At 37.0% G+C, this 16,598-nt stretch overlaps 1 protein-coding gene across 1 annotated transcript in view; it reads right to left on the reverse strand.

The window, feature by feature from the left end:
• Window positions 1-880: 880 nt before the first annotated feature.
• The window catches only part of ar (androgen receptor), a 43,637-nt gene continuing 27,919 nt past the window's right edge, over window positions 881-16,598 (reverse strand). Inside the window, exons 4-8 of the mRNA XM_064350439.1 lie at window positions 9,930-10,205; window positions 9,072-9,216; window positions 6,584-6,714; window positions 5,972-6,123; window positions 881-5,639 (exon numbers count right to left, since the gene is read on the reverse strand). Coding sequence (XP_064206509.1) covers window positions 5,481-5,639; window positions 5,972-6,123; window positions 6,584-6,714; window positions 9,072-9,216; window positions 9,930-10,205 — 863 coding nt within the window. The 3' untranslated portion in view covers window positions 881-5,480. The remainder of the gene's footprint in view (window positions 5,640-5,971; window positions 6,124-6,583; window positions 6,715-9,071; window positions 9,217-9,929; window positions 10,206-16,598) is intronic.

Consider the following 16,598-nt stretch of genomic DNA (forward strand, 5'->3'; position numbering starts at 1 on the left):
TGATTCGATCCTATGTGCCTGCTTGACCACTCCGCTCTGCAGCAGCAGGGCGCATTGTACCCCCTCCCACCCGACCAAAGGGATCACAGAGCTTCTTCACCCTAGCTCCCCAGTGGTGGAACGAACTCCCCGTCCCTCTTCGAACCTCCCCCTCACTACCCATCTTCCGCCATGGCCTGAAGACTCATCTCTTCAGACTATACCTGGACTAACTACCACCACGCTGTATATTTCACTCTAAATCCACCCCCCCCTTTTCATGACACTTGTTACATGTTGCCCCATCCCAGCACTTTCTGGTAATTTGTTTTTGTCCTAATACTGTAGCTTATTCTTCTGCCTAGTTGGCTTTGCAGAGGTTAGGTCAGAATAGTGTTCACTGTGTGAACTAAACTGTGTTCATGGCTAGAAACAGCTGTACAAAATAAGTATTGTATCTTATTAAACCTGTGTTTAGTAGTTGTCTATGACCATGAAATGCACTTTTTGTACGTCGCTTTGGATAAAAGTGTCTGCCAAATAAATGTAATGTAATGTAATGAGAGAGAGAGAGAGAGAGAGAGAGAGAGAGAGAGAGAGACTCTCTGGTGAGCTTAACTGGATCCAGCAAGTACGTATAATCACTGACAATGTAGACTGAAAGTACTGAGTGGAATTTAAAGTGGAGCAGTGTGCCAGTGTTGAATCCTAGCTGTCTGCTGCAGTGACCACTTTAAAACAAAAGTGTGGTCACTAAAGGACAGTCAACCCAATCCCCAAAATAGCCCAGATGCTTGTAAACACAACATGGGAAAGCCTGCAACTATTCTCCCTTCTGATTTGATCTTTGAATATAAAAAGTTAATGAGTGGACTTTTGCCAAAGCCATGGTACACATTGCTGAAAGTTGTTTGACAATGTTTAATAGAATACAAAGGACACAAACAAAGCCAATAGTTTAACTAATCAGTATACAAATACTTAGACCATGCAAGCCAAAGATAGATGATTAATTTTCAGGTTTGAAACAGGGCCAGTCTTAAATTATAAACAAAGAAGTCTCACATGAAAACATCTTGTAAAAAGATAACCCATAAATGTACATAGGTTAGGTAACAAATTTCATTTAGGTAGCCAGAATTTACTTTAATACATTGAAAGCAGCCCCAGGCTTGGCAACCTTAAAAACTGGTAAACAAATATGTCAACAGAAAATTCAAGTACAGAAGACAGTAAGACACATAGACTGTTGATTTTCTTTTGTATGAGTCCAAATCAGTTTCACTCAGTTGTCTTCAAAAACAGAAATAAAAAAAATGTTTATGTCAGTTACAAAGTCATTATATCATTTACACAAAATCTGGTGAGTATAATTAATACATACAAACAGCTTTATGCAGATATTTAAATGATCAGGGTGTACATCCAGCTTTAATAACAGCATTTTCCCCTATCCAAATATCACTGAAAATGTCAATTAAAAACATATTTTAACATTCAAGGCAAAGTAATGGATAAACATGTTACTCTGCCTTGTCAAGTAGTCTCGCCTTTAGTTAATGTAGCTGTGTAGCTTATTTATTTTCTGCAGTGAATGGAAAATCTGTTGATACTACCAAAAAAAAGTAGCCTCATACCCTTGTGTTGCAACTGTGTTTTTGCTTTGCTGTTAAACTGAAGTGACTATTTGTCTGAAGAGATTTCACTTACGAAAGTGAATTTTAGCTATTTATCTTCACCAGCAAGGAACCTGTTAATATACTCTAAAACCTCAGAGGTATGAATGCATCAGGAATGAAGTCATTTGGATTACTTTCCAAAAATCTAAAGTGACATAAATATACACCAATTTCCAGAATTTCAATAATCCGACTAATAATCAGACCAGTGGTAACTTTACTCAACATAGCGATACCAGTTTTAAGCCTTCTGCAAAATGTGGGTGATAAGCGCTTGGATGGAGCAAAGTAATGTTTCAAATATTGGGCCACCTTGAGTGAATTATACTCTGTATAATCTGTCATGTGAAGAATTTTGTAGAATTCAATTTCCTCTTATATATATGAATGTATATACATATATACTGTATAGCTTTATATATGAAGCTGAAATGTGTCTCAAAGTAGAAAAACTAAGACTTTTGAGAAACTTATTATGTAACCAACAGATCAAATGAGAAGCCAAAGATGATGAAGATATACTGGCATCTTCTCTAAGAAAACCAAAAACCTGTGAGATAATCACCTCGTATCACACAGAAGGCCAATGAATATGGATGATATTCTTTCTACTTCTGAATCAAAGGTTAAAACTTTTGTTAAATGACAAGAGTAACTGAGGAAAGGGAATTCCTAGAAAGGTTTCCATTGGGACTAGGTCTGAGAGTCATTTTTCTTTTTTCGCCTGTAGGTGAGATGATGGAAATGTTTCTATTTTCTCATGAACATGCTCAGATAATGTTTGTTTTAAAGTAATTTTTTGCCCTTTTACTTTACATGCAATAAAGAACATGACTATATGCTGTAATACAAAAGTTTATATTTCACAGTAGCAAAAACTGAACAAAGCCATAACAAGAGTCAGTTTTGTCTCACAAATTTTAGACACTTTCTTCAGCTGCACAACAGTGTGTAAGTTTCATGTTATGTTTATCATATGATCTAAATACATGGGAAAATGAAATATAAATAAGTGAGTGTTGTAATCCTCGTTTAATGTGGTATTTGATCCCTTTCCTGTACTTATTCTTTTACCAACACTTTTCTTTCATATCAATTCACCTCACACTTTAAATAATGGGGTCCTCACATTATTATGGAGGATGTAATGAAAAAAAACGAACAAAAAAAACAACTGTCAGCAACGTGATGTTTTTTGTCCGTAAAATATATGTAATATAAGCCTGAAATTTCACTCTGAAGTCATACATATTCTAATTATGTGTATTTGGTGTTGTTATAAAAGGGAAAACACCTGCAAATAATTGCACAGTGCTCATGAATGCCAACCGCAAAGTGTATTCTGACAACCTATTCTTACAATGGCCTATTTAGAGTGTCAGGTTGCTTTTCTTTTTTCTGTTTTGCTCTTATATTAAGTCTCAAATCCTCCACTTGATAATAAGGGGTTACTGTAATAATAAACAAACATGTCTAAAAAACCAAACTATATCTACAGAGCTATAGAATACACTGAATATGATGAGATACAGATATAGCTGTTAGCCCAATAACATATAAAACAACAAATATCGAGTCAATAACTAGACAAGATTTGTTGTTATGTTGTTGTTCAAAAAAAGTTAGTAATGCAACCCAACTATAGTATTGATGTTCTTTTTCAGTTCAGATTTAGTGCTTCAAATTCTCTCCAATTTTTGAGTTCACCCCAAATTTCATATTTATCTCTAAAATCAGATTAACCCCCCAAGGTATGGAGTCACCCCTAAGGTCAGCACAGACAGCCATTTTCCCTACAGTATTTATAAAACTGTCTCCAGTTATGATGGAAATTGTGAATATTCCATATACAAAGGTTTGATTGTTTGCAAAATTTGAGGAAGCTTTATAAACGGACTAAACATCAACACTGAATGCACTGTACAGTATGCAATTAAATTCCAAACATACTTTTTTTTTCTTTTTCAAAAGCAGTAGACATGTTACTAAAGAGCTTTAAAGCATTGCCTGTATAAGCATGTGGTAACTAAAACATGTATTGCTGGTGCAGAGAAAGATGTGCCTGTTTGGCACTTTAATGCAAATTGTGCATGTATTTTTTTTTTTTTGTTTTTTTTTTTGCAGACATAATGCAACACATCTCATAAAATGTGTAAGAATTGCACACCTACAGCAAGCTATATTATTTGACAGAATGTAAGCTACCTTTGGTAGACATCTGAAATATCTTATTTCCAAAAGCACAAAATGTAAAAAGGTTCTCATAAAAAACAAACTTTTTAAAATTTTATTTATAAAAAAAAAAAATGAAATTGGATTTTAATTATCCACTTATGGTAGCTTGCCAATTGTATTCAATTTGTGTATGACCATATATCAAAAAGAAACACATCTAAAGGTTTTCTGATGGTACTATACTTTGACCATTTGCATTTATTAGAAAGTTTCTACACTGAGAAATGTTTGAGGTTTGCATGCAGATCTTCCCATATAGCTTTAAAAGACACATTGAAATATCTACAATATATGGTCCGTACACTTTGTTTGCTCATACTTAAATGTTTGTATGAAAATATGCTCAACGCAAAAGATGGCCTAAATATTACTGGTGAACTCATAACAGTAATAAAAAGAGATGACGGCCTTGGCATGTTCAGTATGGCTGATTTTAAAGACATTAAATTTCCCAAAATTTCACACACATTAATTTCATGCATTGGAACACATAAGGCCATACAAATACACTATGATAAGATAGACAAATGGTAAAACATCCACACAAAAAAAAGTCATTTCACAAAGAACATGCAGCTATTTCAATCCCTGTGTTACACTATGTTTAAATAGACTTCCTGACAATTGACTTGTAAAGATTAAGTGAAGAATTGGCCGATCTGCTTTCAGTATTCTCATAGCTGCTAATTCTTTAAAACATGGGAAAAAAAACCTTTGAATTATTTGGTATGGTGATACTCATTTTTAACTATTTCAGATGGTCCCTGTTAAGATGTCTTTTTTCATTTTACCATACTATAATTTTATTAAATTTATCTTGTACAAGCAAAATACTTTTGCCATAAAAAGACTTGTTTAAATGGCCTGTAGTTAAAAAGAGGTTCTCCTTTCATTTTATTTTTAGAGAGGATAACATTTTTGCATCAATAAATAAAATGATTTAGTACCATTTCAAGTTGCTTTTGGTACCAGTAATTATATTGTTATAGGCAATACTGAGAAAAGTTACCCAAAACTTTAATGTGTGTGTATGTACAGTATATATATTTGTAAATATATACCTGTATGTCCTGAATACACAGATTGATACAGCTGTGTCCTTTCTGATGTATATATTGTTTTTAAGCAAATGAGAAAAGCAGTTTAAATACCCAGACCACAGATACATGTTTAACACGGCTTCATACATAAACATATGCATAGACATGTATACCTGCCACTGATCTTGTAAACCTTAGTTACTGTAATGCAACAATTGTACTCTTGTGTTACTTAAATCTTATTTTACCCACAGCCTTCATAGCACCCATTCTTGTATATAAAAAAAATGGGGGTAAGAATTTTGGAAATTCAGAAGTGCTGTGCGCCAGGTGACACCCTCTACCCCTTAAGATTGATGCTAAAACCATGCCTGTTTCAGGAAATGATCTCAATTATGTTTGACACGCAGCTAAGGTACTGTAATGGTTCTGAATGGTACATTGAGCTATTAGGAAGAAAAACCGAAAGATACACTAGACAGCCTTGCTCGTTATGTGTAGAACCGGCAGGGAATGGGCAGCTAACTCAGGATTATAAGGAATCCTGCTAGTTGTGGAACAGGATTGGTTTAGCCATGCCAGCCAGGATTCTTGGGACATGCACTGAGATTATCTCAGCGATCATTTCTGGAAAGTTGACTTTCGTGTGAAGGGACTGTGCCTGGACAAAAAGGTCAAATGTAAACTGGTGAAGCTTCTTCACAATCTGTGTGGGGGAGAGGAAGAGAGGAAGAAATATCAAACATGATTGAAGTCATTTCAGCAAATAAGACAAGATTTCAGCAATTTAAATCTCAGCAATTTAAATGTCCAGTTTCAGTAAAATTTGAACTGTTCCAAAGCATGATGCTCAATGTTTCAACTCAACATTCTATATATATATATATATTTTAAATTCAAGACATTGGCATGCATACATTTGGGATTATCATTAAATTGATTTTTTCCATTGTTTCACTTGGAGACAAAGGGACAGACTTTGCAACAGAAATATCAGAAATATTCATTAAGCCATTTTTATTTGTTTTGAATACTCACTGGTTGGAGGGAATCCATGAGTCTGGTCAGCTGGATAAACCTCTGCGAACAGTTGGTCTTTCTGCTGCAGTTAATGAGGCGATCCAGTTCATTTATGTAGGTATTCCGCAAATCATCAAAGTACTTCTGATTTTTCAAACCCTCCACTGGGACTGTGATAATACAAATTAGCCAGAGTAAGACTTAAATATAAAAGAGCTCCTACGTAATTTATCAACAAATCAAAACACATACTTTTGCTAAAGGTTTTCTGTTCAGTTAACATTTTATATGGTGTAGTCATCCTCATGACTGTTGGTAGCTGTAACAATATGGTATACAATATTATTTTGGCATCTTTCACTTAATTCTGATCATCATCAGCACAAGCCTGCTATGCAGAAATGTCATATTCAGAGTAATATTCTTCATTTTCCCTTTGGATGTGCTTGTCTTTGAATCATATGCAAGAGCCACCCTCAGCACCACACAAGACCGTACAAAAGAGCCATTATTTTCATGACTCTCTTCATGAATAATGCAGCAGCAGCAGAAACACATCAAACGAAACAGTCAAACACTGAAAAAAAAAGGTAAATGAATAACTTGTACAGCACAACTGGCTCTGCTTACTGATACTGAAGAGGAGCAGTGCCTTCATGCAGAGGAACTCCTGATGAGTGACCTGGAGCAGGACAAACTCCTGGGACATGTGCCTCATCCGGATGCAGTGCTCGTACATGCTGGAGACACGCATCCGGCGGCTGGTGGAGAATCAGAGAGAGGGAGAGAGACACCAGAGGTCAGGCGCTGAGCTCTCAATCACAGTCTCCATTATTACGGTGAGCACTTGCTGCCCAATCTTCACATCTGTCTCGGTATAGCGAACACCCCGGCTGGTGGAAATGGGCTATAAGTATGCGGGCCGCGCCGCGTCGCACAGACGTGCCGCCTCGACCGCTTCTCTGGGATTTTGAAATGCAGGCGTCGTTCTCCTTTCCCTCTGCACAGAATTACTATGCCGCCACAAAGCAGACGTGTTGGCTCCGCACAAAAAGAGCTTCAAATGGTACCTGCTGTTGTCGTTGTATTTGCTAGTGTATCCAAGTTGCTTGACATACACTTCTGTTTAATAATGTATGTTTAATCATGCTCAGTTTGAATGGGGCACTTGAAAAAGACCCTCTCGGTGCAGTGAAAGAGCACGATGAGTATATATGCATGAGCAAGTTTTTATTTTTTTTAAAAGCCTGAGGAAACCACATAGCACAGTCTGTAGGGTTCGGCTGACTCTGAACCCATATATGAATTCCCCTATGTAGACAGGAGGGTGGGTCCTGCCATGGCACATTCTGAACTGTGATCCCATTTGCACCTGTAACCCTCTATGCCTTCCCCTTGTCTGAATAAAGTGAAAAATACAAAAGGAGGGTTGACTGTTGATCGCCATTAAAAAATGAAAAAAATAAATATAATAGTAAGGCTGGTCATATTTCACCAGTGGCAGAGATATGTATTTGTTTTCCAGTTCCCTTCCCTGTTTCATTGCTGAACCCCAGTATTAAGCATTGCTACAATGCCTTATGATAAAATCACTCTTTTCACCCATGTGAAAAAGTAACTTAAAAACTGGTATTGCAGCGCCTTCAGCAGTGATACCTGCAACCAAACACTGCCTATACTTTATTATTGGCCTTTCACATCACTGTGGAGGAAATTTAGCCCACTCTTCTATGTAGAACTGCTTTAAGTCAGACAAATTGGTAGACTTTTAAGCATAAACTGCTTGTGTCAGGTCCTGCCACAGCATCTCTATTGGGTTCAAGTCAGGACTTTGACTAGTCCACTCCAATACTTCTATTTTGTTTATTTTCTGTCATTCAGATGTGGTCTTTCTTTCTTTTATGTTTTAGTTCATTGTCTTGCTGCATAACCCAATTATGCTTCAAGCTTCAGCTAACTGGAGAAATTTTGGTAGGCCAGCCACTCCTAGGAAGATTCACCACTGTTCCAAGTGTTCTCCATTTGGAGATAATAGCTCTCACTGTGGTTCAGTGAAGTCCCAGAGCCTTAGAAATGACTTTGTAACCGTTTCCAGATACATCCATTTCAACAACTTTTTATCATATGTTCTGGAATTTCCTTTGATCGTGGCATTGTGGACACTTTTCAGTGAATACTTCACACTGATGATAAGGTTCAATATGAGTGAGGTTTTGATTCGATCAATCAGCTGAATCACACAATTAAATTAGGTTAATTGGTTGATTAAGTAAATAAGGGGGCAATTACGTTTTCACATGGATGATATGGATGTTTTATTACTTTTTTCATTAAATGAAATAACTTTTAAAATGTGTTTTTGTTCACTCAATTTCCTTTCGTCTAATATCAGAATTTGTCCAAATATCTGAAAACATTCAGTGTGACAAACATGTAATAAGAGAGGAAATTGGGAAGAGGACAAACATTTTTTCATCGCACTGTAACATTTATTTATGGCAGTCAAATGATTTCACCTGTTCATTATTTAGAACAAATCAATTGTACTGATTACTTGGATGGATTTTTCAGTAATTCAGTGAATATTTCACAGTAATCATTTTCAGCTACCTCCTCCACCCGAAAGTTATTAATAGAGCTCTAATTGATTTTTATTATAAAAGTAGTATCTGATTATTTGATCTATTCAATGAATCTATGCATTAACAATACTTCTCTGTCAGGCTTCCAGCATCACATTAATTATATCTGAACAAATCACTCCGTGTTTCTCCCAGGATTGTAACACAAACCTTTAAATTCTTAAAGCAATTCAACTACACTGAACCCAGTCTGTAAAGTTACAAAACTGATGCATAAAAGGAATAATGAATTGTAAATGAATAGCACATGGTAACAGAAACAAAAATTCGAAGAGCAAGGCCAAATATGGAGTACTAAAACCAAGCCACACAGGGAGACGTGAGTCTGTTTTTACACTGAAATATAACAGCTTGCTAACTGAAGTGAAACGCAGGGAAATAATATGGAGACAACATTCTGATAGATGTTCTAGGGGGTTATGATGCAAATATGTTTCATTAATTCGTGAAAGTTGGAACATCACAAGAGCACTTACTCGTTGAATACAAGGTCAGGAGCAAAGTACAGCATTCTGGCATTCACATTTTTGTAGGACCTCCATCCTAAGGCAAACACCATAACTCCCATCCAGGCATGCTGAATGACAGTCATTTGGTCGTCGACATGCATATTTCGGAAACCTGCAGAAACACAAACATATTCTTAAATCTCCTGGGATGTGATAAAAGAAATGTAGACTCATTGCTTCTATGTTACATATTTATTAAGAATTACTCCCTTACCACTTTGTGGAAAATATGTGTAAGTACAGTACTTTTATATCCGGTGCTGAATGCTTTTTTGTTGTAATTCCTATTGCTTTTATTAAAGGCCTTGAAGGAATTTCTCAGTACCAACTTCCTGTCCACAAACCAAACACAAAACAGATGCTATTTTGCTGATCCAAACATTTTACAGAAAACAGAGTGCTGAGCAGAGGCCGTATAGATGTACAAAGAAAGATTCAATCTCATGAGCCCAGTAGTTAATTCTGTGCCAACCCAGAAACCGTATACTATTCATTTAATTTTATTCGTTCATGTAGTTAAGACACATGCCTGGTGAATTTTTCCTTGCCACACCAAAACTCTAATAATAGCTTTCAGTAACATATGTTTAAGAAACAATTCCCTGAAAAGCACAAAGCAGTTATTTTTCAGTCTCAAATTCATTAAAGTGCTACTTTTTGAAAGCTTCTAAATAACCACTTATCATGTTCTAAAGAACAATTATATTCCTTATTTATGCAGAACCTGAATAGTGACAACAATGAAATTCAGCCTTAGCAGGCAGTGTTTTCACTTCAAAGGTGTTAGAAAATGACAGACCCCTTCAGTGCTCCCTTTGAATGTACCTGGCAGCCCCTTGGCCCATTTGACGACTTTGAAAAGCTGTCGCTCCCCGAGTTCATTCAGGCTCGTCAGGAGAGTGGCAGCAGAGTCGGTCTGGCCATAGTCGTGGCCAGCATTGACCACCTCTGGCTCGATGGACTCCAGGATGTTCAGGAAAACCGACTGGGTGGGGAAGCTAAGGCCAGGTGTTGGAGAGATGCACTGGATGGCATCTGTCGGGGCCTGGGTGGGAAGCTCATCCGGGGGTTTCAACTGTCCAATTTTCTTCAATTTTCGAGCTTCATCAAAAAGCAGGAAAAGACAACAACAAAAAAAAAAAAACAACAACTGTAAATAAGGCCATCTTCATATGTACCAACATTGCTCTGCCAAGTTTATTAGTTATATTTTAACACCATTGTGGTACTAATTTAATAAATTCACATGCACACACACACACACACACACAAATAATAACAACCAACAATTAACCACACATAGTACAAAAGCTCAATATATTTGAAAGCAATAAGTTAAAAAGTCTAGAAATTTGACAAGCTGGGAATATTGCACTGAAAATGCAAAGTATTAGGTAGATAGCATACAACTACATAATAACATGGATCACATTCACAAGTGTGTTATGACAAAGGGGGAAATCTCCAGGTACAGTATCACCCACATGGGACACCCCACCTGCACCCGAACACTCACCACACATCAGCTAATTAAACAGGTGGATTGATTGGACGGCCAGGTAGGGAATGTTAACAATCACTTGTCTTGGCAGCAGCACTGAAGCAATACACTGTCTCCAGAACACTGAGGAAATGTACATGAGTTCTGTTCTCTTCATGTATCCTAAAAAACAGCCAATACCATGTCTTATTGTTACCACTTCATCAATGAGCTCCATACAAGAAGCCATGTCATGTAGTAAAAGCAGACTCTTGATGTGTTCAAGACTAGTTTCAACGCTAAATACTCAGACAATCAGCAAAATGACAACAAACATCAAAGTTCTGCTACTCAAACACAAATGCACTTTTTTTTTAAACCTACAATTTGGCTGAAGCTGTCCTGACCCAGCATCATTATGCACTCAACTATTTTATTAAATGTTTTCTGGCATTCCAGTGTCATTATGTAAAGCTATTAAGACCTATTAAATCTAATCACAGACAGAGACAACACACTGTGAAGCTCCCATCGACCGTATTAGCAACAGCTCAGAGCAACCTATGCAGAATAATTATGTACCCATTAGCTGCAGCAAGAGCAAAAACAAGGCCTTATGAAAGGTGCAATGCGGTATCGTATTTCCCTTTCAGATCAATTCATCAGCAGCTGAGAAAAGCAATGCTTGCATTGGCCCAGCCTGTACAACCCATGCAGTTTGCTCTTCTTCAAATAGTAATTACAACTGGACCTGCCATTTATTGACAAATATACATTGAAGAACTGATTTGAGTATACGGAAGCACTCAAAATACATGTTCAATACATGCAGTATATAAGGTTATTATAGGTTATAGCAACCAACTCGTATAGTTGAAATTTACATACATTGAAACAAACAATACTGCTTCTGTACCAGTTCACCAACAACCACCAACTTAATGTTATTTATCACACCTGCAGTCCCAGCAGTTCTGATTGGCCGGGAGGTGCGCAATATTTTTGCATAAATGCTATGAAGTAGCACTGACAAAAACTTAATCACAGTTCTAAATGATTGCACATAAATTGTCTGATGCAGTTATTTGTTTTTGCCATGAATTGCTAGCAATGTTACAATATCATACGTGTGACAGTGTTAATGATCTCCAAATCACATCTCACATAAGGGATGCATCCAACCTCTGCAAACTCAAGAATAGTCAGTTTGATGTCCATGAATGACTGTAGAGAGCAGCTAGTCTAGTTATAGCTGGACTAAGTTTATAGTTTAGCCTGCTTTATATTAATTATGCAGATCAGCATGGCATGTTTCACAGAGGCCAAAATGTAATTCCACACATTATTACAGTCATACTTTAGACCTGGTCTTAAGTTTTGGTGTTGATATTATTGATGTTGTAATTCATCCACATGACTCTATTCTGTCAGACTACTTTATTTTAACAGTGCATCTACAATGGGCTCATCCCATAACATCTGAACCTAAAATGTACACAGGGCACAATATCGCTACCACCATTGCTTTATTGATACACTACAGGAATACTTTTATTTAGACATTTCAGCTACCTCCTTCACTATTGATGATCTGGCAAATGGATTGGCTACTGTCCTACCTAAAACCCTTGATGTAGTTGCTCCATTAAAAAGTAAAAAAACTTACTGAGAAGAGACTTGGTATAGCCTTTGGTTTACTGATGACAAGCGGGCTCTTAAACAAAAGTCTCATCAACAGGAAGTGGTGCTCCACAAAACTGCAAGTACTCCCCCTGGCCTGGAAAGAGTCTTGGTGCCTATAAGCACACTCCCTCCAGTGCCAGGTCTTCTTACTTTTCAAAGTTTATACAAGAAAATGAAAATAATCCCCCTAGTTTCTGCCTCCACACTTGTCAGCACAACATTATTTATATAATAGAATTGCCTCCAAGACACAGAATGAATCGAATCCTTTACTGCCATACTTTTGAACAAACAAATAAAATTAGTTTCTTCTTCCAGATCATCCACCTGTATTCTTGACCCCCATACACACAAAGCTACTGAAGTAGTGATTGCCTGTTCTTGGCTAATCAATTCTTCATACAATTCATTCTTCATTGTTATCTGGCTATGTTCCTATGTTCGCTGCTCTTGTCTTACTTGACCTAAATGTGGACTTCAATACCATAGACCACCATATTTTCCACTGTAGGCTAAAACAATCAGTTGGCGTCCCTTACGTGGTTTAAATCTTATATCTCTGTCAGATCTCAATCTGTTATGTGTAAACAATAATTCCTCTGAGTATTCCAGGGTAAATTTTGGAGTAGCATAAGGATCTTTGCTATTTTTTTCCATATCTGCTCCCATTTGGGGACATCATAAGCAGAAATAGTGTTAAGTATCCCTGCTATGCAGATGATACACAACTGTATATATATTTTAAAGACTCAGCTCCTAAGGGAGAATATCCCAACACAAAGTAAATGTCTTGGCAGGAGAACAAAACTAAGGCGTAAGGAGTGAGTGAACTTTAGGAAGACTGCAGTGAGGTCTGAAGAAAAGCAAAAGAAAAGGGTGCCTCGTAAATGAGGAAGGCCAAAGGCCTCAGCACTCAGTTTCCTCAACAGGGATACTGAGTAGCCGATTAGCACGAAACGGCGTCGATTAGCACAACCCACGATGCCACACAGCAAACGGAATAAGGAATGTTAACATCTTATTATAACTATTGGAATATGTCAGCACAGGTTTCAAAACTCTTCATTGACTGCCAGTGAAATTTAGAATTGACTGTAAGATTCTACTGTTCACTTATAAAACTTCAAATGGTTTGGCACCAGAATATCTTAGTGAGCTACTAATTCCTTCTCTAACAGAGCTCCTCTCATATCTCCCTATGCATGTTCAGGCTTCAGACACACTCTGTGTCTTTAAGCGTACACTCAAAACTAACCTCTTCAATCAATCCTAGAGGTAGCTAATCCTATAGTCCTTTATCGTGATAAATAATCAAGCTGAATCATGGAGTTTAGGAAGTCAGATGCAGATGTTTGGATGGCTGAGTGCTGCCCCACAAGCCAGCAGGACCAAATGTTAGCTCATTGTTCTGAGCTATAGCACAGAGGGAGGAAGTAGCTTAACCTAGTCCATGAATGCATGGTCTGATTTAAACATAAATTGAAATCAGGCTGGGGCTCGAGGAGGAGGGCTTGCAGTAGTGGCTGCCTTAGCCATTATAGGTTATACACTGATTGTATCGTATCTGAATGGAGCCTCAATACTAGTGTTTATCCTAGTTTCTTGGCACAGAGACTACACTTACTTCTGTTATGTGTGTTGATAATCTTTATAGTTCAGGGGCCACTTTGATCCTCCCCTGGGTCATGCCCACGCTTGGAGGCAGCATGGAGCTCCTGATGTATCACCCTGCCCCTCCAAACTGCACACTATACTTCCCTTAATTTGGACTTCTGCTTTTCCAGGTAAACTACTTTCTTCCCTTTCTCTGTCCTGGCAGCAAGAAAGCAGTCACTTCGCCACCAAAAAAGGAAGTCTTTGTTTTTCGCCTGCTGATAGTTGTGTGGCTTTTGACACCCACCACTTACATGTACAACTATGTAAATTCCTTGTCGCTGAACTGTTGCCTCCTAAGATGATGGTCTCTTGCACTAATGGGGTAGAGTCAAGTAATTATATGCTCTCTGAACAGCTGCCAAATACCGCGAAGACAGTTTGTGCCCAAATCACCCTATAACTAGTCAGTCACAGTCCGAAAAAGCACCTCATGCGCATCTTCAATCTCACTATTCCCGATATCCACAGAATTCTGTGCAGGTTGTGTTTCACTCTGACTGCGTAAGAGTAGCAGTGGAAGACATACGCAAACAAAATGCCCTCATGCAGCTCTTCCTGTCTTGATTTGGCCAATTTTGTTTTAGTTTAGATTTCATTACTGATTTTAAAAAAATAAAACAATACAAAATAAATTACCCAAATCATATTTTACTGACATATAAGAGATACTGACAATTGTGCCATGTCATTTCACTGCAAATCACTTTGTAATCCTTTAAAGGAATACAAATAAGAACTGTATGCATATGCATGTACACATAATACAGTATATCTTCTATATACAGATTTGCAAGACACAGAACTGGAACAACAACATGACTGTACCCATGTGGTACATAACAATAAAATAATAATAAGAAACAACTTTTTATGATTAAAGGATAGTGATTTTGTCACTTCCCTCAAAGAAATCTGCTAAACTGGTTTTCCTCAACAGGAAAAAAAGACTCAAAACTTATATTTAGGCATTTCTGCATTGTGTGACTCAGCAGCATTCAAAAGACAGGCAGACTTCCCGCCCAAATTTAAGTATTAGTTTAGACGTTTTGAGAATGCCATATTGCTGGGAGAAGAAAACATTGGCCCTTTTCAGTTAACCAAATGGCATCATATCAATTTAGAAAAAAATTGTCTGTTTTTAGCAGAAACTTATGGTTCTAATTGTAGAGCAAGCTTCACGTGTTTCTGAACAGGGGAGTACAGTTTTTTTAAGGTTATGACTGAACATCTATGTGGAAGAAAACAAGACCTGAGGCTTCAGTTTGATTTCCCCCTCACTCAAATGTTGAACCATAAGCAACTAAGCACTGGTGCACATACTAAAATGATCAGGTTTCATAATGTGGACCAGCTGATTCTGGTTGTCACTGGTACCTTCGGCATGGAGATTATCTACATCAAATCTTCAAGGGCTACACATGGATTAAAGTCTCTCAGTGGCTTTGGCGGTAGGACACATTGTAATACAGGTGCTGGTAGCAGCTTCTCCACACAGATCATTCAGAGCATGAATTGATTATGCAGTACATAAACGTGGGACGTGTTTGGCTGAACAACCCATACTTTTACAAGCAGATGAGACCCAAAATGAATAGTGCAGGGATGTCTCAGATATTCATAGAGACCTGTTTCTACCATATCGTGTTAATCCAAAATGAACTTGTAAAAGGCATTTTTTGAGTGACTTTTGAGTGACCATTTTATGCATTTTAGAGATATTTTCAAGACAACATAAGTGCCTCTGAAGGGCTCATTATGAATGATGAGAAATGACGAGAAAGCAGTAATTTGACCCTAGAAACTGTTTCTATATTTAGGAGACTGCCCATAAATCATTCAATTAAAAAGACATTTTTGTCCTGCCAATGAGGTTGCTGTCACTGCTAAGTTGTGGCATACACGTAAATTGTGACATTGTGCATGACTCTATATAACTATTTATAAAACAATTTATAGCACATTTCCGCTAATTACTTGCAACTTAACTGTGCAACCAACTTAATAATGTGCATTTTTTATTGCACAGACAGTGAAGAATAGTTATTTTTTTATATAATACAAACATATGTAAACCCTATATATAGGAAGGGACTTGAAAGGCCTTGTTGTCTAAAAATGTTGAGAAGATTTGAAAGGGATGAAGTGTACTTTTCTTGTTTATAAATATAGTTATTCTCATTATTATTGTTGATAATTGTAAATGTTTTTTTCATTTTTGTGTTGGATTCTGGACATCCATTTGTGTATGAATTGGATTTTGACATCTGTGAATTTGCAAATGTTCCTATAAGCCTAATTGGGATTCTACCACTCCCGCACACACTTTTTTAAATTCTAATTTTCCTTAAAATTTTCTTTGTTTTTAACTGAGCAAGTAAATACATTTCAATTGCTTAATCAATAGTCTATTGACAACAGGCTGTTAATTAGAATTTCTTTATTTCCAACATACCAAAAACCTCCCTGGGGACCCGTCAATAGTTCTCTTTCTATTTATCTTTTTTTGCAAACAAATACAGATTACTTTTTATTGTCAGAGCTATCTATTCTTTATTGTGTAGCTACTTGTTTGTAGGTCTTGTCTTTATATTTTGTCATTTTAGGCTATTTTGTGTATTGTATTGTATGTAAATGCTTATGAAATGTCACTATTAAAAACACCAGGGGCAAATGAA

This window comes from Anguilla rostrata, chromosome 9 (genome assembly GCF_018555375.3).
Source record: "Anguilla rostrata isolate EN2019 chromosome 9, ASM1855537v3, whole genome shotgun sequence".
NCBI lineage: Eukaryota > Metazoa > Chordata > Actinopteri > Anguilliformes > Anguillidae > Anguilla > Anguilla rostrata.